The sequence below is a fragment of the Lonchura striata genome, chromosome Z (genome assembly GCF_050655825.1).
Source record: "Lonchura striata isolate lonStrDom1 chromosome Z, ASM5065582v1, whole genome shotgun sequence".
Taxonomy (NCBI): Eukaryota; Metazoa; Chordata; class Aves; order Passeriformes; family Estrildidae; genus Lonchura; species Lonchura striata.
In genome coordinates this window covers 60,966,824-60,993,565 of record NC_140740.1, presented here as the reverse complement: position 1 = coordinate 60,993,565, position 26,742 = coordinate 60,966,824, and the positions used below count along the sequence as shown (strand labels likewise).

Here is a 26,742-nt window from a genome sequence, read left to right as displayed (position 1 = left end):
TGTGGTTACCAACCACAGATAAAAGGTATCCCTCATCCACAGTGGAGGTGGATGGATGGGGCCTCCACTGGAGTGCAGAGAACTATCGTGCACTTCAGTGCAGGATGGTGTCTGGACTCCATCCCTGAACTAGTAGCAGAGGAGCAGACCTGAATGCCAGAGCAGCTCCTCCTGACACACAACAATGGCTTTAGAGAGCTTCAGCACCATGGTAAAACTAGAACATGCCAATCACTATAAAATATATTTGGTGAGGGTGTGGAAATAGGTGCTTGCTGAAGAGTAAGGTGATGCCATGGAGATTTCAGCAGCAAGGAGACACAGTCTCAACAGTGTAATGGGGGTCAGGTTGGCTAGTGCTCCCTGTCAGTTCTCTGTGCCTGCCAGTTGCTGGAAAAGTGTATGGTTTGTCTCTGGCCTTGAGTATCCCTCCTTCTAACTCAGCATGTTCCCTTCTTATCAGTCAGCTGGTATCCAAAATGCTGAGGTTGCTGCAGCAAATTATTTAGGAACTAAGAGGCCCAGAAAAATCTGGGAAGATCAAAAAGATCAGGTCTAGCATAAAATACCAAAGACCTTGAGCTTTTGCTCCTTTAAATAGAAGAAAGGCAATTTGTTTAAATTGGTTTTGATCAGTGTGAGCTTTCTGGAGATAACACAGAGTACTTGAAAATACTCTCCATAGGACAAAACCTGGGCATTGGACTACATTGCCCCCACAGTACATCATATAGGCACTTTTAGAGAACAGAGGATGGAGGAAGGAAAAATTATTGTTTTCTTGAGGGCCCAATTTGCTGTGTTTGTTCAAGCCTGGCTCAGTACTGTCTCCTCATAGGATTGGATCAGCAGGCATAGTCTCAAGCTAGGGCAGCTATCTAGAGTGGGAGGTGAAGTTGACAGGACACAGGTTAGCAGCTACCTCTGACTTGCCTGGGAGGTTTTGCTCAGCAAGCAGACTGCTCTGTGTGTGAGTTCAAAAACATTTCTATGGCACCTCTACTAGAAAACCAAAGATTTCCAATTCTTCAGACCTTCAGTTCTGAGAAGACTTGAAACCACCCCTTCATTTCTTGAGGAGACATACCAGTCAGGTCTCGTATATTGGTGGGAAGCAATAGCAATTATTTTGTAGAGGAAGGCTGAAACAGTAGAAAGCAGTAATAGTAGTCATGTAGCTGCCTTGAGAGTTTGGCTACCAAGTCCTGCTGATGTTGGTGACAGCTTCATCTTCCTGCTGTTGCTCTGACTTGGCCGTGAAGGCAGCTCTGGGGTGTCCGAGTGTCTGGTGTCAGAGTGGTGTGGGAGTTCACACCCTCTGCAGAGCACAGGGCAGCCCAGACCACATGGAGTAGCTGGAAACTGCATGTGATTGAGTCTCAGATTCTACTTGGGAAAACCTTCTGTCGACTGGTGAAAGTGCTTTGTATGCAGAGCTTTGGCATTTTTGTCAGTAATGATAATAATAATTAATATGTCTTTCCTCTCTTTGTGCTATTAGGGTTTTATTTTGTTGGTTTTTTTTTTGTTTTTTTTTTTTGTTTGTTTTTTGTTTTTTTTTTTTTGTACTGAGAACAAGCTAAATTCATTAGTCAATGTAATTTCTATGTAAATTCTACATACTTATTAATTTTTTTTACCTTCCAGTCTCCTCCTTGCCTGACTGTGCCAGCTCTCTCTCATGCATTGTGTCTATTCTGTGCACTGCATGAAATCATGAAAAGGAGATTTTGCAATGATGGATGAGAGAAATTCTAGTCAGTCCATGGTAGTAGAAACCCTGCCTGAGTTTCACCTGAGTTTTAGGTTTTTCTGCATTTTGCTGTTTGACAGAAAATGTGGAATTACCATGGCAACTGCTCTGTCATATGATAATTTTTCTGTTTCTGTGAGATAAAAAGCATCTTCTCAAATTTACAATATGCCATCCTCACAGGACAGAGCTGTCAGCATTTTTACTGTCTTTCCAGGGAAAGAGCCTGCTGGAAAGAGGATCAGCCTCTGCTTCTCCCTGGCAGTTATTTCCAGATTGCTATTATTTAAAAATGAGTTTTGTATTAATTGTTTTTCTTATTCTGTATTGAGAAGAATCACTTCTGCAATCACTTCCTATATGAAACTACCAGAGGAAACTCAAGTGACAACAGAATTATTACAAGTGATTTCTGTATATGTAACATACACTGGACGGTGGGTTTGTGCCTGTGTCATTCTAAAGCATCATCCCAGAGCCCGGAAGTACTGGAAAACACTTCAATTCCAGTCCTCACTCAATTCAGATGTGATTGTGTGTAGCCCATAGTGGGAAGCAAATTTCCTGTCCATGATATAGCTGTGTATACTAATATATCATGGCTAGTGACGCCTTGATGAAGCAATATCCTTGTTGCATCATTAGTAAAACTTATGGAAAAAAGGATTCTGCTCCTGAAGGCATGTTAAGATTCAGAAGTACATTCCTCAGGGAAGGGACATCTAAGGCATAAGTGACTTCTCTTGAGTCTAGGATCCACAGAGGCTGAAATCCACAGGTAAAAGCCCCTGAACTTGAAAGACAGCAATCCATTCTGCCCTAGTCCTTGTCCCCCCATCTGAATTTTATTATGGTAACTAGTCATTTTTCAAGACCCAGGATTGTGATATCACAAGTAAAGGATGTGTTTTTTCCAACAGTCACCTTCTAGACTCTTCTTCACACATGCACACATATAATACTAGAAAAATGGGCAGAATTTTCCCTGTTGAAGCAAAAGCTTTAACAAACCATGACTACTGCTGATAAAAACTCAGTGTGTTGGCAGAACAATTGGACAATGTCAAACCTCTCTTTTTCTGTTCTGGTGAGTGTGGTTGGTCTCATGTTCTACATATTAATTCAGGATAGAAAGTAAAGGGACTAGTTGGCCAGAAAAAGGCATCTCTAGTTTGCCACTACTTTTGTGTCTTATCTTCCATTGTATTAAACCTAGGTATTGTTAAAATCCAGAGTTACAAAGCCCAGACAGCAGTTTCTGTGAAGAATAAATTGTGAATGTTAGTAGCTTGCCATCTTTCTCTTGTGGTTTTAGAAATATTTTTTGAATTAGTATAGCATAACCACTGTACCTCTTGACTACAAAGACTATTAGTGGTTTATTGTCAATTATAATTATTCCTCATTTAATTGGTGTCAAAACTTGCTTTTTTTTGTGCATGGAAGTGTTTTCTTGCTCTTGAAATGTGGTTTGTAAGGAAAAATCAGAAACTTCCTATGTGTGATAGTTAAATTAGTATTATTTCATTAGAAAATATTTAAGCCTCCTATTTGATCCTATGATACCCCAGAATTCCTCTGAGCATTTGCTTTCCTCTGTGTCTATCACTTTAGGATTTGACCTCCACCTACTTACACATATGCCTCATGTGAGGCATGTGAGTAGATTTAGAGAATTTCAAATAAGTTTTTGGCTGAAATCTTAGGTTATTCTGGTCCAGGGACATTAGTGTGAATCTACCTAACGTGCAGCACACCACAGGGACAAACATCAGCAGTACATAAAGAATGCATTCACATTAACACATGTATTTTAAACAAGCAGAGTTTTATTTTAAAGAAATAGTAAGAAAGGTAAATACCAGCAGGATACTAGGGGTTGCTTGAGTTAAATGCTCAAGGATACAAACCAGCTGTGTACTAGTATATTTTGGGGATGAGATCAGTTTATTTATTCTGTGTTTGGAAAACACTTGTCACAGCAAGAGCATGAGTATTCATACATTCTCTTAAAAGAAAACTGTTTGTTTGGGATAACATGTGGCAGGAGAATGAAAATTGTACTGCCATTATTTAATTGCACTTCAGGATCACATCTGCATTTCTAAAAGAGTTATTTAGAAAGTCTTTCCTCCATCCTCCATGCTGTACTGTGTCCTTATCTTACCCTTTCAGGGCTATCCTACATATTTCCTACCTTCTGTGAACATCTGTCTTTCCTTATATTTTCATTTTCTCCACCAGACACTGAAGGATGCCAGCGATAATGCCCGCAAGGACTTCCACCGTGAGGCAGAACTGCTAACTAACCTGCAACATGAGCACATCGTCAAATTCTATGGTGTCTGTGTTGAGGGTGATCCACTCATCATGGTCTTTGAGTATATGAAGCATGGAGATCTTAACAAATTCCTCAGGTAAATCCATAAACATATATTGTGATCCTGAGCTAAAAGTCGGCAGAAAAGGTAGCTGTTACTGGCACTTAATGTGAAATTAACAACTACCAATGGAAAAAGCTTACATCTAGGAAAACAAATTTTATGACTCTTGTCTTTTGTACTGGGGTATGGTGCTCTGTTTCTTTGCCTGCTTGGAAGTACCATTAAATCCAGCTTTGTATCAAAGAAATATTGTTTCCAGTATATTTCCATGTATTCTGAAATGTTTGTTATAAATCCTACAGTAGGAATGATTTTCTTACAGTCTTTCTGCTAGCACTTGGAAAATCCCACTCAACACCTATTGCTATCTGTAGGCGTTGGAGAGCTTCTGAAGTCTAACCCCTTTTCTCTTCCCTCCTCTCAGTGTTTTGGAAAGAGTGCTATAAATCTGCAGCAAGAAAACTATGAGCCTTGGAAACTTCTGTGAATTGGAAAATGCTACATTTTATGGTCCAGATTAGGGCTTTATCTCATAAAGCTCTTCAGGAATGTGCATAGGAGATTGAAATTTGGCAGTAGGGCAATTATAAATAAATAGATTATACGTAAGGTTCACAATAATAGGTAACCCATGATCCAGGAAGTTATGAATAGAGTATGTGCCATTTCTACCAGCCTGTACTTTTGGACATAAAAATAAACAGTTAAGAGATGACATTTGCTCTCTGTTAAAAATGTAAGAGATTATTCTCTCAATGTCTACTGTGTAATTTTATCAATAAATTGATAAGGTATTTCAACATACAGAGGTCTTTCCTGCTAAAAATAGGTAGAGGTACCACCATTTTGGAAAGATATCTTTAACAAAGCTGTAAAATAATCGAAATAGATGTCTCATTACATGGATTAATATTTTCTATATAACTAAAGTGACTATTATTGCTAATGCTGCCATTTATGCATTTTTGGTAGAATATAAATGAGTTTGCTGTCTATCTACTACCTCTTTAAAAGGTAACCACACTGTAAAAAAAATGACATCAACTAGCATCCTCCCTTATTGGCAGGGCTAACAGGGTTGGCAGAGAAACGCAAATCTAAACTGGAGATGCAGAGCAAACACTAGTATTTTTCCCAGAATGGTTGTCTCTCTGGCAGAGGATTTAAGCATGTTTTAGAATTAAGGGCATTTATGTTTGTCTGCTTGGTCTTCTGCTCTGAATCAGGACAGAACTGCTATTTCCCTAGATGCCATCCTTGGACATTTTCAGAACACTGGATTTCCATTAGAAGAAGCCAGATTCTCAGTTGATGAGAAATAATTCTTTACTCTGTAAGAAATTCTTATTATGCCTTGATTCTTTTTTATTGGCTTTTTCTTACATTGTAACTTTGATTTTGAATTATTGTACAGAAAAGTATTTTAGCAGACAGTATATTTCCTACTTTAAGGCTTTCACTTTTAAAAAAGCTATTAATCAGCCCTTGTCCTTAGAATATAACATGATTATGCTGGGACAAGCTATTAAACCTAAGCTCCAATTTGTCATTCCTCTCACATTTTCTGCAGCTTGTACTGCAGACCAGAGGTTCACAGCAAAGTGAGCTGTTCCGTATTTCTTACCCTGCAGCGCCACCAAAGGCTGTTGGGGGAAAATTGATCTGAAAATTTAACCCAAATGAGCCTGGCTGCCTGCATGCAACCAAAGCCTGTTCAGATCTAGGACTAAAGCCTCCAACTCATGCCTGCCCAGGGTTTGGTCTGTGGACTAGTGGATGATGTGGCTGCAGAGAATATCTGTCAATGTCCATGGCTATTACAGACACTGAAGATCACCTCATTTATGGCCAGCAACAAGTGGACAAGCAAACTGGATGGAATGTTAGGAATAATCTGTAAGTTCCTTTAGATACAGACCATGTCCTCAGGGAGACTAGCAAAAGATGATAAGTTCTTTAATTTAGCAGCTCAGAGCTTCGTGTGTGAGAACACTTATTTTAAAAATACATGCATGATAAAGGTACAGTATTTTTCAATAGGAATTTGCTTGTGAGTTTTGGTTGGAGATTTCATATCCTCCTATTTATGCCTGCCCCCATCAACCAAGACCAGATGAATAGCTGCCTGTGCATACCCTGTGGTAGGGAGTTGCTTTGCCTGGTACCAGATACAGTCCCATCAATGCTATACACCCTCCTTCATTTCTTTCTCACATCTGGCACTTTGCTCATGAAATTCTTCCCCTGGGGAAATTTTAGTATCACATTTCTAATTGGTAGTGTCAGATTTGATCTCACAGATTTTGATTAATTTGAAAATCTTTTCCAAACTCCTGTGCCCTTACCCTAGAGAAAAATTTAGGCTTCACCTCTATTGAGGAGGGAAGAGGAGAGGTGGTCTCTTTGAAAGAATAGTTTTCAGGAAGGGAGTGAAAAAAAGGCTTCTGAAAACACAGAAAAATAGAATGGATGGGAAAGAATATTTAAAACATTATAAAATGTATCAAATGAGTAGTGATTGCCAGATTACCTCATTGATTGGATAAGGATTAGCTAGTAGTTTTTCTTGCAAACATTGTTCATATGAATGTTTATATCTGCATCTTCAAGATAGTAGGATGTACAGGCATATCAGAGCTCACACAGTTAAGATGGGTAAAGCTCATGTGTCCCAGCGCTTCGCTGGGCTTTCAGTATGCAAAAGATCTCTTGTTTTGATGAAGTGCATACAAGTATTCTCATTAATCAGTTGATTGTTGCTTCTTTGGGACTGGTTAGGTCTTGAAAACCTCATATACCTGAAGCTGTTTTGTTTTTCCAAATAGCGTGTGTGTTGTGTCCTTTTTCTATTGTCAAGAATTCCCCTCTCAGGCAGAACTCATCCTTCATGATGAAATAAGCAAAAATTCTTTCCTGTTGTGCATTTGGATAGGAAATTAGAAGTGTAATTTTAAAATTGCTGCCCTTGCTTCTCAAATTGAGAAGGAAGTTGTTTCTTTCTTGTTTAAGAAAAGATGGAAGGGTCAATGGTCTGTATCCCTGCAGAAATCAAGGAATGCCAGTCACAGGAAAAGTGATGCTATACATACCACCTCATTGCCTTTCCCTCAATTGTTTTACAGAGGGGTGAGATTTTCTCTTGGTTCCCAAGCAAGCCTCTCTCTAGAAAAGATTACTAGAATGGAACAGGAGAAAGGTGATGCCTTCTGACAGATGGGCACTGTTGTGAACACATATGCCTTATTTCCTTGATTAATATATGTCCTGTTTGTAATGCTCTTCAGAACATCTGTCTTTCATTAATGAAGGAAAACAGTAAATGAGAAAGGCCAAGACAAATTTTTTCCCTATTTCACTAATGAATTTATAGCACTTTTGATGTAGTTTTGTGGGCTGACACTCACCAATGCCTTTCACTTCTCCATCTTACAAGTGGCATATCAGTTTATCAGATTGTGTTTTGGTGCAGGGCACATGGACCAGATGCAGGACTGATGGCAGAAGGCAACCGTCCTGCTGAGCTGACCCAATCCCAGATGCTTCATATTGCCCAGCAGATTGCTTCTGGTATGGTTTACCTGGCATCACAGCACTTTGTTCATCGGGATCTTGCTACCCGGAATTGTCTGGTTGGTGAAAACCTACTGGTGAAGATTGGGGATTTTGGGATGTCTAGAGATGTGTACAGCACAGACTACTATAGGGTAAGTGAACTGCTGTAACAAGTAATAAGCTAGGTCATGTTCAGTCTTCTTACCACATTGGTATAACTGATCTGCTTTTATGCTTAATCATCTGTCTGTCAGGTAATATAGAGCCTAGCATATGGAGAGCCTGGTTCTGAATTAAAAGGTTTTGGTAAACTTGGAGAATTAATCAGAGTAGTCTGTCATGTTTTGTTGTTTATGTGTGTTGCGTTTAGATTCTAAATCACAGAAAGGTCTTTTTCTCTGGGCAAAAATTTTGTATGTTTGCTTGGCATAAGTGAACAAGAAACAGCAGATGAAAAGGAAGAGTGGGTAATCAAATTTGGTCCAACACTTTGAAGCTATTAAAATATGTTCTTAAATACTGCTAAGAAAAATGGAAATTGTAACTCTGGGGAGCAGTTGTATAATGTATCAGTTAACTAGAGGGAAAATAAGTGTTGGACAGCAGTAGTAACCAGTTACTTTAGTCAAGAAGAGATTAGGTGAGAAGTTTTGTATAATCAGTATCTGAAAGCTTTTCCTGCCTTAATCCAGGGCTTTAGTCTTACTTCTTAATGTTGAAGAGCTGTTTTGCAGAGAGTAAGAATAGCCCATTGCTCTTTTTCATTCTGTTTTCCCTGAGCTTGGTTGCCATAAAGTGCTATCTGAATTTTGTAAAGGCCTTCTGAGATTGCTGGGATAAACAACTGAGCACATTAATGGTGTTGTTGACGTAGTTTTGTGCTATGTGATAAGTCATGTAGTTGACACCATTTGAGGTTTGCTATCACATTTGTAATTTCATGATCGGAACTGAACTTGTTTGTGGCTTGGGGAAGGCAATCCATGACCAATCATGAATCCATGACCAATTTACAATCCCTAGAGTTTATCCTGTGAGGTAAACTTATCATCTTTAAGCATATGTTTAGTATCTGCCTCTCTATTCCTTATTTCTTATTCCTTTTCGTTATTACTTTCTTAGCCACTCAGTTTGAATTGTGTTATTAAAGGAAAGTGTCACCTCACCATCAGTATTGGTGGGATGCCTGTAAAGAGATTGTCTCTACATCTGGCTAAGGCTGAACAGGGTAGAGGAAGCAAGCTACTTTTGAAAATCAGTGTTGAATGCTGATTCACTTAAAAGCTCATAAGTAACTCTTAATTTACTTAACAGTTTATTTAACTGTAAATGTTAACTGTTAATTTGCTTTCCTTTCAAAGTTAAGACTGATATTAAGTAAACATATGATCCAGATTCCTCTTATATATTATTACATTGGAAACTGGCACTTCAAATTATTTGATAAATGTAAAACAAGTATGACTGTACTTCAGAGCTTGAAAAAAATATAGAGGATGGTAATAATTTTCTCTGTGTTTTAAGGGACACCAGTGACCAGAAGCATCTGATTTTGCATATTGAATTTTTGCACCACTTATTGGGACTGAAGTCTTGTCTGTGTTCCATACTTCAGTGTTTACCATGTTAGTCATTACACTTAAAAATGAATGTATATGTAAGACAGTACATGTTTCCAAAAGTTGTTACAGTCACAGGCAACATTTTAAAATATATGCTTTGCTTAGTTTTGGAAAAAAAAAAAAAAAAGGTAATTCCTCTGCTGCATAAAAACTGTCTACAAAAGGGGATAGAAACTCAGTAGTCATATGACCTTCCTGGAGACAACTGAGCGTTGGCTCAGGCATCTGATGGTGTATGGACTCTGGCATCAGTGTACCTGCTCACATACATCTGAGTTTAAGTCTTGCACATGAGTACTCAAGCAAAGCTTCTACCCACTGAAATACAAATTTAGAACATCCATGACCTGGAAAAAGCAGGAGTTCAGGAAATTTTGGGTAACCTGGATAGTCCTTGGGCACCTCTCAAAGGATCTCATTTAAGAGGTACATTGTATTTCCCTCATAGCAGAATCGCTCTCTTCTTTCTTTACTCTCTCCCTTATCTTCACTTATTTTTGAGGTGGAGGGCTTCTGGGAGGTCAAGGGTGTAACAAAGGAGAAGGGAGAGGTGCTAGTGTGAAGTGCATGCAATAACTGATGTGAGAGAGGGAACAAATAAGGTGGGGAAGTTAATTGTGAGAGGTTTTAGTGAAAGACAGAAATGAGAATGAAGAAAGAGGTAAACAAGTGTCAAAGGGGATGATGTAAAATAGCATAGCCCCATCCAAACTGGTGGTTTAAGCTTGCAGAGTGATGTGTGGATATGAAATTTCAAATTGGGAAATTGCTTATTCTACACATTAAGAAAAATAAGAAGGACAACTTCTATGGCACCTCATGTTTCAGTTGGTTTCTAATTAGTGCAGAGGAGGGATAGAGCCACAGCCTGCTATGCCACTATATTTCACAGCTTATAAAAGTTTGAAGTTCCAGTTGAGCCTGTGAAGTTTTAGCCTGCCCTTTCTGGGACATATGTGGGCTGGTCTGAAGATGGTCATGAAAAAATCAAGGCAATGATGAATTCCCAGATGGTTGCCTGGAGAATAACATCCTTGGCAGGCCTAAGTCAGTGATAACACTGGAATGGCACTGACGTGCCATTACCTAATTGCTTATAACGGGCTAAGTCTTTTTAACTGTTCAGGCTTAATCACTCATAGAGAAGCAAATCATCCCCAACCCTGACAGCTTTATCTGATGCTCACTGGAGAGGTTTACACAGTTCCAAAAAGTTCTGCAAGAAATGGTTCATCATTTGTGGGTTTTAATACACTGGAATTGTTTTTTTCTTTTTGGAGCCTGCCACTCAGTCATGATTTTAGATTTGCCCAAGATGATTATTTATAGCTTGCTTCTGTAAGATAAGGATGATCCCAAGTCATTGTGCACTGTTAGATTTTTAATGATATTCTGCATTGAATCAGTTCAGCTGTTAAGAGATGCTTCAGGGAAGAGTGGGAGAGAAGCAACCCTGGACTGGGAATACATATGATGTATGTCCCTGATTGCACAAGCTTTCTTTTTTCCTCCCCCTTTCTTTTTTTCTGTTTTTTTCATCATGCAGAAATCTTGAAGGTAGGGGAAGTCCTGATGTACATGCTGGCATCCAATGTAACAACAATAGGGTTTGATAGTCAGACCCCAGGCACATGAAGAAACTGTGACAGCTTTTCTTACCCAGAAGTGCTCCACACCTCAGGCCAAAGTTAAACAACTTTCAAGTAATTGCTTTGGTTTGTGAGCCAAACAACTCCAGTAACACTGCTGAACTGCAATCCCTTTAGCACAAAAGAATCCTTTCACAAAATTATTTACTTGGAGAGCTTAAATCTCAAGTTTATTAGGGGCTTTTATTTGTTTTATTGATAGCTGGGGTTTGTTGTTTGATTTCCTATCCCCCACAGGTCAGGGTTTCCTATCTTACTCTAAGATACCCAGGTAATTCTTTAAAGTAGTTTTCAATGCCATTAAGTGCTGGCACTGAAGCCTGGGAAGAACTACTTTGTTGTTACTTGTTCTTGCATTCAGAGGTAATATAGCAGGGCCTTTTTAGGCTTCCAGTTCATATCTTCAAGTGATTGCTCAGTACTTGGTCTTAAAATAATTTCAGCATTTCTTAATTATAAGCAAAAAGCTTGGAAAAAAGTAGAAGTCATCTTATCCCAGTACTTGGAAAAACTTAACACAGATATGCTTTAAATACCGAGCCTGGTCAGCCAACTGCAGGCTTGAGCCAAGGTTTGGGATGAAACTGTGATCTCACCAGACTATGCAAGAGCTTTGCTGTTAACTTCATTGGGACCAGAGTTTCACCCTTCCCCATTTTTTTGTTTGTCCAGTGCAGGATAGACATTCTGTTTCTTATTTAGATTTATGGAGCTCACTTTTGTAATCCCTATTTAGCTATTGTATGATGTACTTGCCTTTATGTAACAGCACAAGAACAGTGGAGAAAATATGGACCCCTTTTCTCAGCTTGCACAAACCACTCAAAACTCTGTCAAAAGAATGGGCCTAGTGAGGTTTCCATCTTCCTTAAGGCCCAATTTGACCTATTGTGAATCTGTGACAGATTCACAAAAACTACACAAAGGTTCCTTAACTTCTGCCACATATTGGGCAGAAGAGTAAGACGATATATTTCAGTATAAATTTCAGTGACTCTGCTTCTCCTTAAAATCTTCTCCAGTACCACTTTGCTATTTAAAGAGAGCATAGCATGTCAGATAGGAAGAGACACAGTTTACTGAGCCTATGTCTTTCACTCTTGAAGGAAGCCACACAGTAGGTGTTAAGGGTATGAGCAGAAAGAACCTGAGACCTCATCATGCTGCAGTGAAAACACCAATACTCACTAGTAGTTTAGCTCCTTCTCTATAAGACACCAAGTCCCATAAAAATTCTGCCAGGGAAAAGAAGAAGATTTCAACAGTGTCCTAAGCAACTAAAGAAACTATGCTTGGCAAAATTTCCTGAGAGATCTTAGGAAGTCAGTCATACCTGACAAACAGCAAAATGTGACAGCAATCCCCATCAGACATTTCTGTGAAAATCACCTTCTGAACTGGCAAATTGTAGAAAGGTATGTGGGCCCAAGCCAGCTGCATCAGCCTGTGGCATGACTTGCTTTTGGTGATGCTCCTCAGAGCATCTGGCCACGTTGCCTCTCCTCAGCATCTTAGAGCAGTGTGGGAACCAAAGATGATTCAGAATCAAATCAAACCACGAAGGAAAACAAAAAGGCAAGTCCTGAAAAAAGACTTTATTTGAAAGCGTTAATAAGGCACAGCTTGAAAAATGCTGACAGACTTCTTCTCAAATACCTCTTAGGTATAGAACTGGATAGCAGCAATCTTGTGTTTCTGAAGCCTGGATTTCCAGCTCCTAAATCACTCCTGTCTGTCACACAGCCCCTTCTCTCCAAGTGGATGCTGCAAATAAGTAGAATCCTGTGTTGCCAGTGCTTTTTCCAGAAAGTTGCACAAGAGCTTCTCTGTCCTAAGAGCTGCAATTTTTTTCAATTCAGCAATCGGAATTAACTCATGAGCAATAGACACCTGCTTGATCACATTAGTCTACTCTCCAGCCTTTACATCTCAATTGTATTTAGAGAAACTACTCCTGCCCCCTACCAGACTGTCAGAAAGAAGGCCCACTGTCAGGAAAAAAAGTGTCTTCCTTTTTTATCCCGTTCACATTAGCCTTTTCCACTGACTTTCAGTGTGTGAAAAAGCAATTTTTATATCTTTTTCTGGTACAGACATTGCTGTGAGTGGTATTTTCCAAATCTGATTTTCCCCTTTCTTCGAATAGAGGTACCTCCCAGCCTCTAATGAAAACATGATGCATAGTACATCTAAACTCACATAGCCTGTGTCATTGTCACATATTAACTGTATTGTCAGACAATGCCCTGGGACACTCTCATCTTCTACTCCTTCCAAATGAAGAAAATCCCTTTTTTTTCTCTAAGTTTTTTTGTTTCAGTCCCTTAGTGAATGACTTTGCAATTCACACTGGCACATTTTGCACCTCTAGTGGTTGAGAAAGACTGTTGTTTCTCTTTTATTTTTTTGGCTTCTCTGGGGGCTGGGTTGTTTTGTTTTGATTTTTTTTAAATTAGAATTCAGGTCTTGTCTAAATTGGTGTAAAGAACTAAAGAAACAGAATCAGGCTACCAAAGAGTAAACAGCTGATGGAGTGAGAAAGGTTTGTAAGGAAGTTTCCTAGATTTTTGTAGTTTTGTTTGCTAATGTTTCCTTGGTAATTTCTATTTAATGCTAACATTAAGTATTCTGGGATGTTTGTCTTTTTAAAAAATAGATTTCCCATGCACTTTCAGTTAAGACAGAAGAAGCTATTAAACCCTTAACCTCCCAGACTTCCAGAAAAACTAATAGTCAAACAATTTGCCATTCCAGGCCTATTTTAAAAATACATAGATTCTGGACCTTCTTACTACATAAAAAAGCTGGAAAACCCTTTTGAGAAAACATTTTGACACTTGTGAATGTTAAAGTACTCAGCAAACAGTTCTTATTCTGATTTTTGCTGTTCCTTAGCAAGGCCAAAGTAGCAGTTTGAAGAACAGTGAAATAACATTAGAATTAAAGGAATGAAAGAGCATCTTGCCCACTAGTCATACCCTCCTCCCTTCACATATGAATCCAATGTTGTAGAGTGCTATATTTCTGGAAACTGCATGATATACTTTTCTGGTGACACTCTATGAAATATTTTCCAAAAGATAAGGCTAGCAAAATAATCACCAGAAAGTGATCTCGTTTAAGCTATTTCCAGTATCTAATGCCTATTTGCAAAGAGAATTAATGCATGACAGCAAGAGGCTAAAAAAAGAAAAGGCTGGTTTATCATTATTTGGACTGTAACTAGCCAGGTAAACACCACGATACAAATGTTTACAGTGAGGAACAAGTGTCTGTCTGTTCTGAAAGGGCAATAGCAGCAAACACCTGCAGGTCTCAGCTGTCACTACAGAGATGAATACCTGTGTGTGGGAGTTTGGAGGAGGCTGCACTAAAGAAAACAAGAAAGAGTTACTGGGAAGTCAAGCAGCTTGTCAAGGCATTCTCGTAGGTGTGTGTATTGAATTGTCACAGTTTGAAGGCACAGTTTGAAGGCTTTTTATTAGCTGCTATTTTTGCATCCATTGCTCAAAAGGAAATTATCTGCTTCCCTACATGGACTTCTCGGCTTTCCTCCTCCGTCAGAGTCTCATTGCATCATGTGTAGTGCTGGGGAGGACTGAGGGTTCCAGCAGCCCTGGAGGACGTGCACAGTTGATATCATGCAACTGGAAACAATACAATAAATAATAGGCCAGCTTGAGAGATGTAAATCCAAAGTAGCTGCCTTAAAGACACTGAAGTAGCTCTGAACTTAAAGTAACATAATCATAAGTAGAATTAGGCTTAATGATTTTAAAGAGCTTTCTGAAAACTCACTACAGCATCAGTATTTAAAAACTGGTATGCACTAGGACCTGGCATTATCCTGATGACAAAGGATGAGCACCATGGCTTGATACATGTCGCTACTTGCCCATGCCAGAATATATTCTGTGCTGGGCAGGGGGCATAGTCTGTCCCCAGCTTTTACTTACCCAACTACTGGTTGGATTCCTGGTTTAGTTTGTAATTACAGCTGTTTAACTTCTTCATTTCTTCACTGAAAATCTAATTTCAGCTTTGTCTGAAGCAAGAACAAGTTCCATATTTTAGCACAGCTCTAGATGTCGTCACTTCCTAAGTGAAGTTTATTCATCATCTTCACATCAGGGTTATTGGTCTTACTTGCAGTTCTGTTTCCATCTGTTTTCACCAACACAGATCCTAAGATGGGAGTCCAAGAAAGTTCGCTTTATTAGTGTTAGGAGAAGGAACATCAGATGTCCAACATGTGTGGTGTGTTGCATTTAACAATCATTTCTTACTAAACTCTGTCTTGCAGGGTTAATGACAGGTTGGTAATACAGACTTTTTACTGGGAGGTTGTGATATATTTCACTTGGCCAGACTAAAGCCCCCTTTTGCTTTAAATGTGTAAATGGGAAGACAGCTTCATGGTTCCTGGAGTACATTCTCCTTCAGTCTATGAGATCAAAGAGTGTAAAGGAGGTAGAAACAAAAACCCATAATAACTAGGTTGAAAAATTAAGCTGATTAAAAGACAGACTAAAGTGACTTTGTTGCTGTGACCAGTTACTTGACTACCCACTGAATTTCAGTGCCTAGTATTTCCTTATTTCTAGTGCTTATTCCTAGCACTAGATTTCTACCAACTTGGCTCTCATGCAGCATGTCAAGAAACAAGTTCACCTTGAGAAAAAAAGTTCAACCAAGGAGGCAGTATCTAGAAACATATGTTATGCAGAAATCCTGTTGAACTATGCTATAGCTTAAAATGTTAAATGTGTGTCAATCAAAATATTAAAGTGTTTGGAAATTTTCAAATGGAAATTTTTCCTCTGTTTGCTTCTGTTAAAAGCTTTAAGAATTTAGTATTTGGTTCCACACTGGTTATGGAAGAGCTATTACAGTTTTCAAGGTTCTGGAAATTTTGGATTTCCCACCCTCCTGTTAAAGCATTTTAATGAAGTGCTTTTCAGCTGGTTACTCCTGTAGTATGCAGTTGGTAAGAGCCATAGGATCCACATGCACGCCTATAGGATAACAGGAAGTTTACACAGTGATCGTCACCAGTGGCTGACACAAGCTTTTCTGTTGAGGGGCTCTTAGCACAGATGTTCATTAACTTAAAAAGTCCTTTTAAAATTATACATACAAAACTGAATCATTCTCAAAAATAACCACACATATGGATATAAATTGCAGGAAAGCAATGATTCACACATTGAAATTAGCCTTAGGAACTGCAATTTGGAGAGCTTTGCAGAACTGTGATCGTAATCGCCTCATTCCATTAAGTAGCAGCAGAGCTGTACAGAGCTATTTTTTTGCAGGTGCTGAAACGATTTAACTGTTGTTTAGATGATTAGCACATAAGAGAGCCATGTCCTCAATCCCATCCCTGTTCACAATTTGCTGAATTTACTTGGAATATTGGTGGAGGCTATTTCCATTGACTTTACTAGAGTCAATGTTTTGTCCAGGATTTTAGAAAATGAAATTTATGGTCAAATTTTTCTAGTCATAAAATGGCAAGAGAAATGATTAAGTAATTTCTGTTGTTTTTCTTCCTGCACCAGGCCTTTGTGCAGACTAATAAAGCCTTTAGTATGGGGAGGAACCATGTGTAAATATCTGGAGATACTGCACTGCAATGCTACAGATTGCCACTTTTGGCAGGCAATCTGCAAAGCAATTTACAGAATTCCAAAGGTTAGTAGCTGAAACTGTTGACTTTTTGATGTGTGATGTGCACAGTGTGAGGAAAAGATGGTCCAGGAACAAAATCAGTAAAAGATCTCCGGCAGCACAGTCGGATGCTGGAATGGCATCTCCTGGGTGCTGCAGAGCCCTGGTGCGATCTGTGCCCCCGCTGACGGTGGGGACAGCACAGAAAGGCCACCCAGAGGGAGCAGTCCTTAAACGGGAATTCTCCTTTGATGTCTGGTCACAGAATCAGCTCCCAGCAGAGTCTTTGCAGGCTTCCAGCTGGAAGGTTTTCTTATGCAAATGGCCTCTCTCCTTGCACTAAAGAAAGCAGTTGCTAGGCAGTTTTCCTAAATATGCATTTTTTACCCTGGGTTTGACAAACAATCGGCACTCTTTTGGCCCACAGAACTCAGGAAGGATGGGAAGGAAGAACTAGACAATTAAACTATGAAGAGGTACGTGTAACAGGATGGACAGAGACGATCAGAGGACAGCACCAGTTAGTAATAGAGCCGAGGTTACAAATCTGTCTCTTAGTGTGTGCATAGCAAAGAGCTACTGGTGGTAATGGAAGTGGCGAAGAACTGTGTGACACTGCAGATCATTTCCATCTTCAGTGTTCTCTGAGTCCTTTTTCTGTCCAATGGAGCTTGTGTCCACTCCAATTTGATGTGGAAAGAAGTCAGTAGCAAAGATTTAGTCAGAGGCTGTTGGCATAAGTGATAGAGAACATGCAGTCAGAAAATCTGTGGTTACCTATGTAGCTGTTACATGTATGCCTTTGTGAAATGTTTTTAATACCAGATGTCATGAACAGTGGTGAAGTTTTTGACACCTTGTGAGGTGCATCTCTCCAAGCTTCCCAGAAGATGATGACTCCAGAAATAAACTGATACTGCATCTTACAGTCTCAGGAACTTTGTAATTAGACTTCAGAGATAATTTGACTTTGAATCATAGTCTTACATAAAATGGAGCCAAACCACATATAAATAAAATGCTGTCAAGCTTCTAGCTGTGTCCTAACTTTCAGAAAAGATGAAGGCCCAATTTAAGGTGCATGACAGAATATGCATCTTCTACCAAGGACAGATACAAAAGAATTAGAAAAGATTGTGGTGACTTAAATGCTTCTATTTCCATCAGGTGGGTAAACAAACATCCAAAAGAAAAGCCATATGAGTGGGAAGTACAGAAATGCTTTCAAGGGAAAAAAGAAAACCAAACAAAAAAAAACCACAAAAAATTACTAGCTTAATACCCTTGAATTTGCTTTCAAAAGTTACTATTTATTTGCCCTTAAAAATATTCTTGCAACACTGCTGTCCAGCCCATGAGGATTTGAAGAGCTTACATTAAATTTGATCTACAATCAGTTCCTATTTCTCTTCCACAGTTCATTTCATCCAGGGCTTGATATTGCCATAGTGGTGGCTCAGATGTTTGGGCTGGGAGCAGAGTCAGACCCAATGAAATGATCAGATAGAGCTACAAACACTGAGAGGTGATACAAATGAAATTTCAAAACTACTACCTTATTTAGTCTTATACTTGTTTTGATCTCCAGAGAGGTATAACATTTATATTTTCTGTCTTCAAGCTATTTCCCAATGCTTCGGAATTTTAAATTATCGAAATCCATAATTTTTGAGTCTCATCAAACTATATTTCAGTCCTCTGTTCCATGCAGTTCAAGCTTTTTCCACATGTTCAAGCTTTTTTTCATCAATATGCGTCCTGGAAGTGAACATTGTAAAATGAATGTCACTCACTCCAGTTATTCACATCATACTGGCTTCACTTAGAAGCCAGGATTTTAAAGAGCTACAGTGTAAGATTTTTGATAATAAGTGTGTAATGCTGCAGATCTACAGCTACAAAATATTGATCCTGTGTAATAAAGGAGTAGACAATGAAAATAAAAAGAATTAAAGCTATTTAGAGATAAAAGAATCTTGAGACTACAATACTATAAAGCACAAAATATTGGGTCTTTTCTGTTGCTATTGAAAATTACTGTGACCTAAGCAGTTAGTGTTATAGCCTGTACAATTTCTCTAGGAGACAGAAGGACATCGGTACATATTCAAAGAATGAAAACTTGTCTACCTTCTAGACTAATGTGCAAACTGGCATTGACATTACTGGGGACAGAAATTTTACTTTTATTCTTATTAATTGCAAATTTGTAATGGGTTTGTATCTGATTTCACTTTCATGTTCACTGCTGAATCTACAGGGGGAAAAGAAATCACATCCCCTGTGATCCAATTCTACCATACCACACCATGAATAAAATCAAAATATTCTGCTGGAAATATAAGATGGGGTTTTTGTTAACTGATATTTAAAATATGATGTTGTCTGAGCCTCCCTTAAGAGACTCTTTTATAACATCATCTAATCCATTCCAAGGTGTGTGTGAAGAGAGGCCTTCAGATTATTTTATGGCCTGCTAGATTATGTCTCTGTAAATCTGGATTTAATGGTGTAGACAGAAAGGGAGAAATCTTAACAAAGCAAATACAATTTTCTCCTTTTCTTTCTCTTCTTTTTCTTTTTCTTTTTCTTTTTTTTTTTTTTTTTCTGGAAGTAGAATTTTAAGAAGATAAAGAACTGTTCATTAAATATATTGCCAGATATTCTTTGATAACACATCAACACTGCAATTATTTCACAGTGTATATATAAAGGGGAAAACAAAAAAAGAAGCAACAAGCACGACTGTCAGTATGATCATAAATTATTTGTCCTAATGTTTTTGTCATCTATGTTTCTCATACTGCCGCAGCTCAGGCCCACAAAATAAAACTGTGATGCTATCAGGAGAATATGGATTCTTTCCAGATTGATTTACCAGATGCCTGTCACCACGAAGTTGCTTTGGAAAGCTAACTGATAGGCTGGGCTCTTTGCAAATTACTGCTCTGCATGCAGTCCTTTTGCAGCTGATTATGCTGCCAATGTTATTTTCTGACTATGAGATTTAGTGCAGCATACTGCCTGGCACTATCCTTGTAAAAGATTTTTCTTGCTTGTGAGCTAAGCAAAGGGCAGGGTCCTGCATTCTTGGCAGCCTGTCATATGCATGAGCTGTTTGTTTTTTGGATTCAGCAAGCAGAGTTTTAAATCATCTTTAGCAAAACAAGACACAGAGAAAAAAGAGAGATCAAAATAGAGCTGAATATTTCATGCCATAATTTTGGCAGCACATCTCTTCTTGTCTTCTAGATTGAAAAGCACCAATGAAAAAGGGAATTTTGCAGTTTTCAATTGCGTGACTTTTCCATGCTCCTTGAGTATCCTCAAATATTCTAGGACTGGCCTCTCATGCCATATCAGCCATTTTTAGAGAAAAGAATCTAGTGTTGAATAGTTGTGTGGGAAAAGCATAATTGCGTTAAAATAAAGGTCAATGCCTATACACAGTGAGTGGAATGTGCCTCACAACAGAAAACCAATACATACTATTTGAATCTGCAAAACAGGGATTGTATATTGCTTAAAATACATTGGTTCAATATTGTAATTTTCTCCAAAAGGAATTCTGTTGAAAGTAATTAAAAATCCTTGCACAACTTCTACCTGTTCACATACACACACAGAGTTGTGATTCTTACACCAGTCATGCTTGGAGGAACATACATTTTTGACCAGTATTTCCATCACAATTTGGAAATGGACTAATTGGTGGGTTTGGAGCTTGAATATGCACACATATTATTATTCAGTATTAACCTGACTTTTCATCTTGATGAACTTTAGCTCATAGAATAAAATGTTAAATAGAAAATGAGGAAACTGAAGGTTATGCTATTCTGCCTATAGTAAAAGCCCTTCAAATATATGTATTTAAATACAGCTAAAATGGCATAAATTAGAAAATGCAAACAAGTTTCATGGAGAGGTTTATACAGTTCCACTGTACAGTGTGAGACTGAAGGTACATCTAGTCTGCAGACACTGCTAGCTCAAAAATTGTGACACAAGCTTAATGCAGATGCAAAGCTATTCAAAAGCAGGATGAATGTTCCTTTTCTGAAGGCATACACTTTTTCCTCTGTGCTACTCACAATGTCCAAGCTAGTTGCTTGCAACGTAGCTTGTGTTTATATTTTTTCAGCTGTGTCATTAGGGATATGGAATACAGCATTATGCTAGTTAACATGATCAGAAAAAAAATACGTAAATAAAGCTTCTTTCCTTAGTTATTCCTTTTAATCTATTACATCTTAATACATTTGTTTAAGATGGAAGCCAGGAAAAATGAAAAAAAAAAGAAAAAGGAATAGATCTGGATCTGCTTAGCCTTCAGATTACATAAAATAGGCAATTAATATGCACCTGTAGTTGAATAACTTCCTTTTGTAAGGAAGTTCACAAGGGTATTTATGGATTTAAAAACTGCCTGAGAATTTCCGAATTCCTAGCTTTAAAATAATTGTGACCCCAGAATTTTGGGAGTACCTGTTTTCTTGCTGTCCTCCTCCTGCTTTTCAAGTCAGCTTTGAAAAATAGAAAGAACTAGTTGCTGGGTTCTGTTTAAGAACTGGAGAAATGCAATTTTCTTTAAATAAAGATGCAGATAGTAGATGGAAATTGTGTCCCTAAATCACATGTAAAAGTGGAGAGCAATAAGTTGCAGAATTATTGATGATTTAGTCTCATAAAGGACACAGAAAGTAGGCAAAAATACAAAGGAAGGAAAGGCTAATACAGGAATACGGATAAAAAGCATTTGAGATTGGCTTTGAAAAGGATATCAAAATAGACAAGAGGAGTCTCTTGACTGTTTAAATGTCAAGAATATGAGGAGGAAAGTGTTACCACTGCAGACAGAATTATGTGGAAAGGAGAGTTAGCTGGCCTAAAAGAAAAATTAATTTCTAACATCAAGTCTTGAAAGGATAGTGATAAATATGAAAAACAGGCAGAAGGGCCAATGGGACTAAGAAGATATGAAAGTTAAACCTGGAATACAAATAGAGAAGAGATCCTTGAGCAATGAGGGACATTGACAGCCTGTTTTATGGTTGGAGACGAAGAGGTCAGCAAACTTTTAATGCAGCATAAACCAGCCCTGCTGCTCAAAGCAGAGGTCCTGCCCTCCTCAGCTAATTCCTGCAACATCTGTTTTTCTGCATGAGCATCAATGTTTCTGTGGCAACTGAACAAACTTTGTTAATGAAGCATTCCAGCTGAAAAATAAACTTTCTTTTTTTTCTTGGTTGCAGAGAAGACAGAGTACTTCTTTAAACCAAAGTACAATACAAGAGCATTCCTGATTAAAATCTTCATTGAAGGAGAGTCTAAAAGAGCTGTACTATATGAGTGCTTCAAAGGACTAAAATAAACATTAGGGATGATAGAGTATTGTTGAATCTAAAGAACAATGCTCATGAAAGAACAAATTTATGTAATCTGGCTATCAAAGAATTTAAGCAAGACGCTAGGGAAATTTTTAATTTCTAAAAATTAAAGTTTGAGGTTCTTTGACAACCAGTGAACTTAGAATAATCTCATTTTAAGGTGGTACTGTGCAATTTATGAAGAGAATGGTTCAATGTAGACAAGCTATGACTTAGGAAGCAAGAGGACCAGAGGACTTGGTGTGCTCCGCATAATTCTTAGTTTAGGTACCTTGAAGTACATAAAGAACAAAAACTCCTGATAGCGTCAGAAGTACTTGGTTCTGGTAGAGTGCCAGCATGAGTAGCAATCTGAAGCACAGATACTTTTGTCTTGATCAGTTTACCCTATCATTAGTTTGCACAGAATATTCAAAGTAGAGCTGTTAGTATTTATGAAAGACATTTCAAAGTGGCTGAATTTTCAGGGCAAGAAAAAAGTTTTGAAAATATTTCTTAGTAATGAAAATACTTGCCAGTAATTCTGCAGCTCTTATTTGGAACTTCTTCTGTCGCTGTGTATGAAACTACACTCACAGCAGAAAATCAGGTTTGACTATATCTTCTCTATGACTGTGACAGGAAAAACCCATCTTTTAGTTCAGCATGCAGTCTCTTTGCTCTTGGCTTTGATAAGATATCATTAAACTTTAACCCTCAGCATTCCAGGAAGGTTGAGTTCTAGTTCTACAGATGCTTCTGTTTGTCTACAGCAGGAGAAAATACTGCTTTACCTTGTTTCCCAGTGTCCTGCATTACTTATTAGTGACAGAGGATGAAAATATGTAATGGTTCTGTTTCAGCTGCACCTCCTTTCTGTTTTCTTCATACTTTTTTTTTTTTTTTAAGAAGGGTGACAATTCAAACTTACCTTTTCAGCTCATGACCATATCAGAACATGAGTGGCTTCTATTCGTAACAAGGGTTTTAGGGTTTTTACAACCCTTGCTGCTTCAGTGAGGTGGAAGTTCATTTTAGGTCAAAAAATTGCAACTTTGTACTGGGGCTTCCATACTGGACTGTTCTGGTTTCTCTCTGGTGTTTAAATGTATATCAAATTCATCACATTCATTATTGCATATTATATGCAATATGCCAAGCTTCTTTCACAGAAAGTACAAAGCCATTACAACTTAAGTCACTCTACAGCATTCAATGTTCCGGAGATCACAGATGTGTTCAGAAAGTCCAGCAGCAGCAGCCCACTACTGATGTGACAACCAGGACACTCTGGCAGTCTTCCTGAATCTTGCACAGTGGTGATAGGGAAGAGGACAGACTCATTTTCCTGTTGGATGTAACAGCAGAAGATGTAATAAAGCAAAGCTATACCTGTTATTCTCAAAGGTGAATGATATTTTTCTCTCAATCCACCTTTCTAACAGCTTCTACAAGTTCTAGAAAAGGCATAATATTCTGTTAGTGGAAGTCGCCTGGAAGTTAATTGAATGATTCATTCTTTCTTCTACTGCTGAGTTTGGGACCCTGTTGAATAACATCAAGATGAGCTGTTTGATTTCCAGTGCATATCTGGGTGCATTTTTCTGATCTTGGTCTTCACTGCAAGCACTGGGAGACTTGAATTGAAGGAAACATAAGCCCCAGGGTGGCTATGGAAATTTTGCTCCACACTGAAATCTCAGACTAAAACTCTGAAACTATGTAATTTCAATTATATAGGATGATTCTGTGCCTTTTAAAGAGCAACTACTCAGAATTTAAAAGGAGCCTGGAGACTTCTGTAGACAGGTGAGTTGAATTACAGTTATTACCAGACAGCTATTTCAAGATTACTACCCTCTGAATAGCAAATCTCCTATCCCCATGAAACACAAAACGTGACATTTACGTGTCCTTCCAATATTCTTCTGGCATTCAACTCATAATGTGAAATTTCCTGTCCTTCACTTCAACACTTTCTTCTGCTGTATAGAAAAAAACACTGACCATTAAAGTTTCTGGTGTATCAGACTAAAGTAATGAAATTAAAAGACTTAGATTCTCATTTGGTTTCAATAGTTTTTGATGTGTAAATGCCAAAACTGGTTGTCTCATGTGCATGAAAGAGCAGGGCGATAGGCATACCCAAGTCTGTATTGTTGTTGTTTTCCACTTCTGTGAGACCCCACAGAGAACACTGCATCCATCTCTGGGGCCCCCCAGCATAAGAAGGACATGGACCTTGGAGCGAGTTCAGAGGAGGGTCACTAAGATGATGTGAAGACAGACTGAGAGAACTGGAGCTTTTCAGCCTTGTGGTTAAGAAGAAATATTTACCAGCTCCCTCATTTCTAAGCACAGTCTCACAAATGTGCAGAATTCAGAAGAGGTTGTATAGAAAAACATTATAAGATCTTGTTATTAAATTGTTTTCCATAATGCATATTTAGATTGGTAATGGCACTGGTTTCTTTTTCTCCAGAGGGAGAAAACCCATATGTATCATACATGTGATATAAAAATATTTATATAGAAATGATACAGTTGTAAATGTGTGAGCAGTTGCACTGATGAAGTACATTCACAAATGTTTCTGCCTCTATCCACTTCACATAAAAACATGGTTACCCAAGGACTTGTCGTAAAATTCCAAAGACCTTCAGACATTTCATTATGTTTTAATTCAATATGCAAAAGGGATTTTTCATTTTCCTACCAAATGAAAGGTCTAACCCATTCCTGCTGTGAAATGCACCTGGTACAAAAAAAATAAGCCACAAAGTGTGGTGCATACTGAGCCCATCTTCAAAATTAGACATCTCACAGACACATGGGGCTCTCCATTTTGGCCTATTCTCTGACTAGATGGATACTCTCCTGACCTTCCTACCCTGCCCAAGAAAGTTTGACTCTCTACCCTTTCTAAAAAATGACTGAGCCTGTTCTTAGACATGAATCACATTTTCTTATAAGTTACTGCGCTGTGTCTTGCCAGGTTTTTTTTGGGCATTTTCTCACACTGTGCCAGAGTCTATAAGATCAGGATGTGAGATGTTAGAGGTCACTTCTGACAGTTCCCATTATTGCGTGTGTGTGAACCACAGATTTACTCTTATCCTTGCTTGCACCTGCTGGTACTGTCCATTTCTGTGGACACAAGCTCTAGAATTTTAGTACCCATTTGGTATAACAATACTTTCATCTGTTCTTAATGTGTCTCCTGGTAATTTTCTTGAGTGTTCTCTTGTTACAGTTCTTCAGACTGTGTTAATTACTATTCTACAGTAGCTGCTGACTGACCTCTCTTCATCCATCATTTTAGTGAGTTTGTAAGCAACTGCACACTGAAGGCATGTGAGGAGGCCATGCCTTTGCAAAGTAGCAGAATTATTCCCTGTGCCATGTTGTTGGTACCTATGCTGGTGATGCTCACTGTCTTTAGTTCTCATGGCAACTGTTTATTGTGTATTTAGTTAACTGCCTTAACTAAATGCACCGAGGTAGTCCACCCCCGGGTTGGACTACCTGGCAATGGTCCTTCCACTTCTGGGCTATTGAAGATGCTGAATGGTTGTAACACTGGCCACTGAGGACTTCACTACTGCATTCTCTCTGACCTGAGATGTGACCTTGAAGTCCTACTTCTACTTACTGCTTCTTGTGCTTCAACCAGTTTTCACTCTCTAAAAAGGCCTTTTCTAAACCTTCTAGCAGCCTTTTTTTTAATAGCCTGTGGTGTAGAGCCTTAGCAAAGGTGTTTGTTCTGAAAATCCACACATGCTTTGTCTGATCTATCTATCATCTATCATCTTTGTTCACACTCATCCTATGGACCACCTTTAGGCTGATAGAATCTCTTCCTGCAGATTTTTTTTTCCACTCTGTTCAGAAAAATACAGAGAGAGAGGTTCGTTTTTTCCGTGCATCAGCTCTCTATTTCTTTTAATGAGAAACCTGAAGTTTCCCCCCTGCATGCCTTCTGACTCAGGTGACTCCCTGGTAATGTTAACCAGTTTCTCTATTTGCTTTGGGAAAAAAAACATCCTCTTCTTCTTTTTTTTTTTTTTTCCCTGTAAATCCTTTAACATTTTTTGTTTTGAATATTATTTCCTATTCAATAAAATTACTCTCAATTACAAGAAACCAAGGCTTACACAAATGCTGCAAACCCTGTTAAGCAGTTTTCTTTCCTAGTTTAGGCATTCTTATATCTTGCAAACACTTCTTCTGCACTTATTCATCTTTTATGTACCAATTTGTGTAGTAGCAGTTCGCATGTTACAGAGCTAGGGTACTGAAATTTATAATGATTAGTCCTTTTCCCTTTTCAAATCAATGGCAAGATCAAGTGCAAGGCAACATATAAGTCCCTGAAAGAAATAATCCAAGAAGAAGTCTCCTTTGGTGGTCTTAGCTAAAGAGGAAGTATCCCTTTGGGGTCCTTTGTTGTCGTGCCTGAGACATGCTCTGCAGCCTGCACTGCAGTAGGTCCCCCTGTTGCACAGGAATACTAAGCAGCTTTTCTGCTGGGTGTGTCAGGTACTTCAGCTCCAAAACCCCGCGACACTTTATGGCACAGCAGTTCTCCCTTGTATCTGAAGTAAATTTTTAGTATTAAGCTGGTTGTTCAAGAGGTTAGAACAGAGAAGGAGAGTTGAAACATTTATGTCCCTTGCATAAGTGGGTCTGCCTGGGACATAAACAGCTTCATCTTGTCTTCAGAAAAGTGCTGACCCAGGGGGT

General features: G+C 38.5%; 1 protein-coding gene across 3 annotated transcripts in view; it reads left to right on the top strand.

Moving 5' to 3' along the window:
• Nucleotides 1-26,742, top strand: part of NTRK2 (neurotrophic receptor tyrosine kinase 2) — a 193,519-nt gene that overhangs the window by 144,775 nt on the left and 22,002 nt on the right. For all 3 annotated transcript variants that reach the window (XM_031507311.3, XM_021534431.4, XM_085566788.1), the window contains 2 exons: nt 3,998-4,170; nt 7,607-7,841. In XM_031507311.3, coding sequence (XP_031363171.1) covers nt 3,998-4,170; nt 7,607-7,841 — 408 coding nt within the window. The remainder of the gene's footprint in view (nt 1-3,997; nt 4,171-7,606; nt 7,842-26,742) is intronic.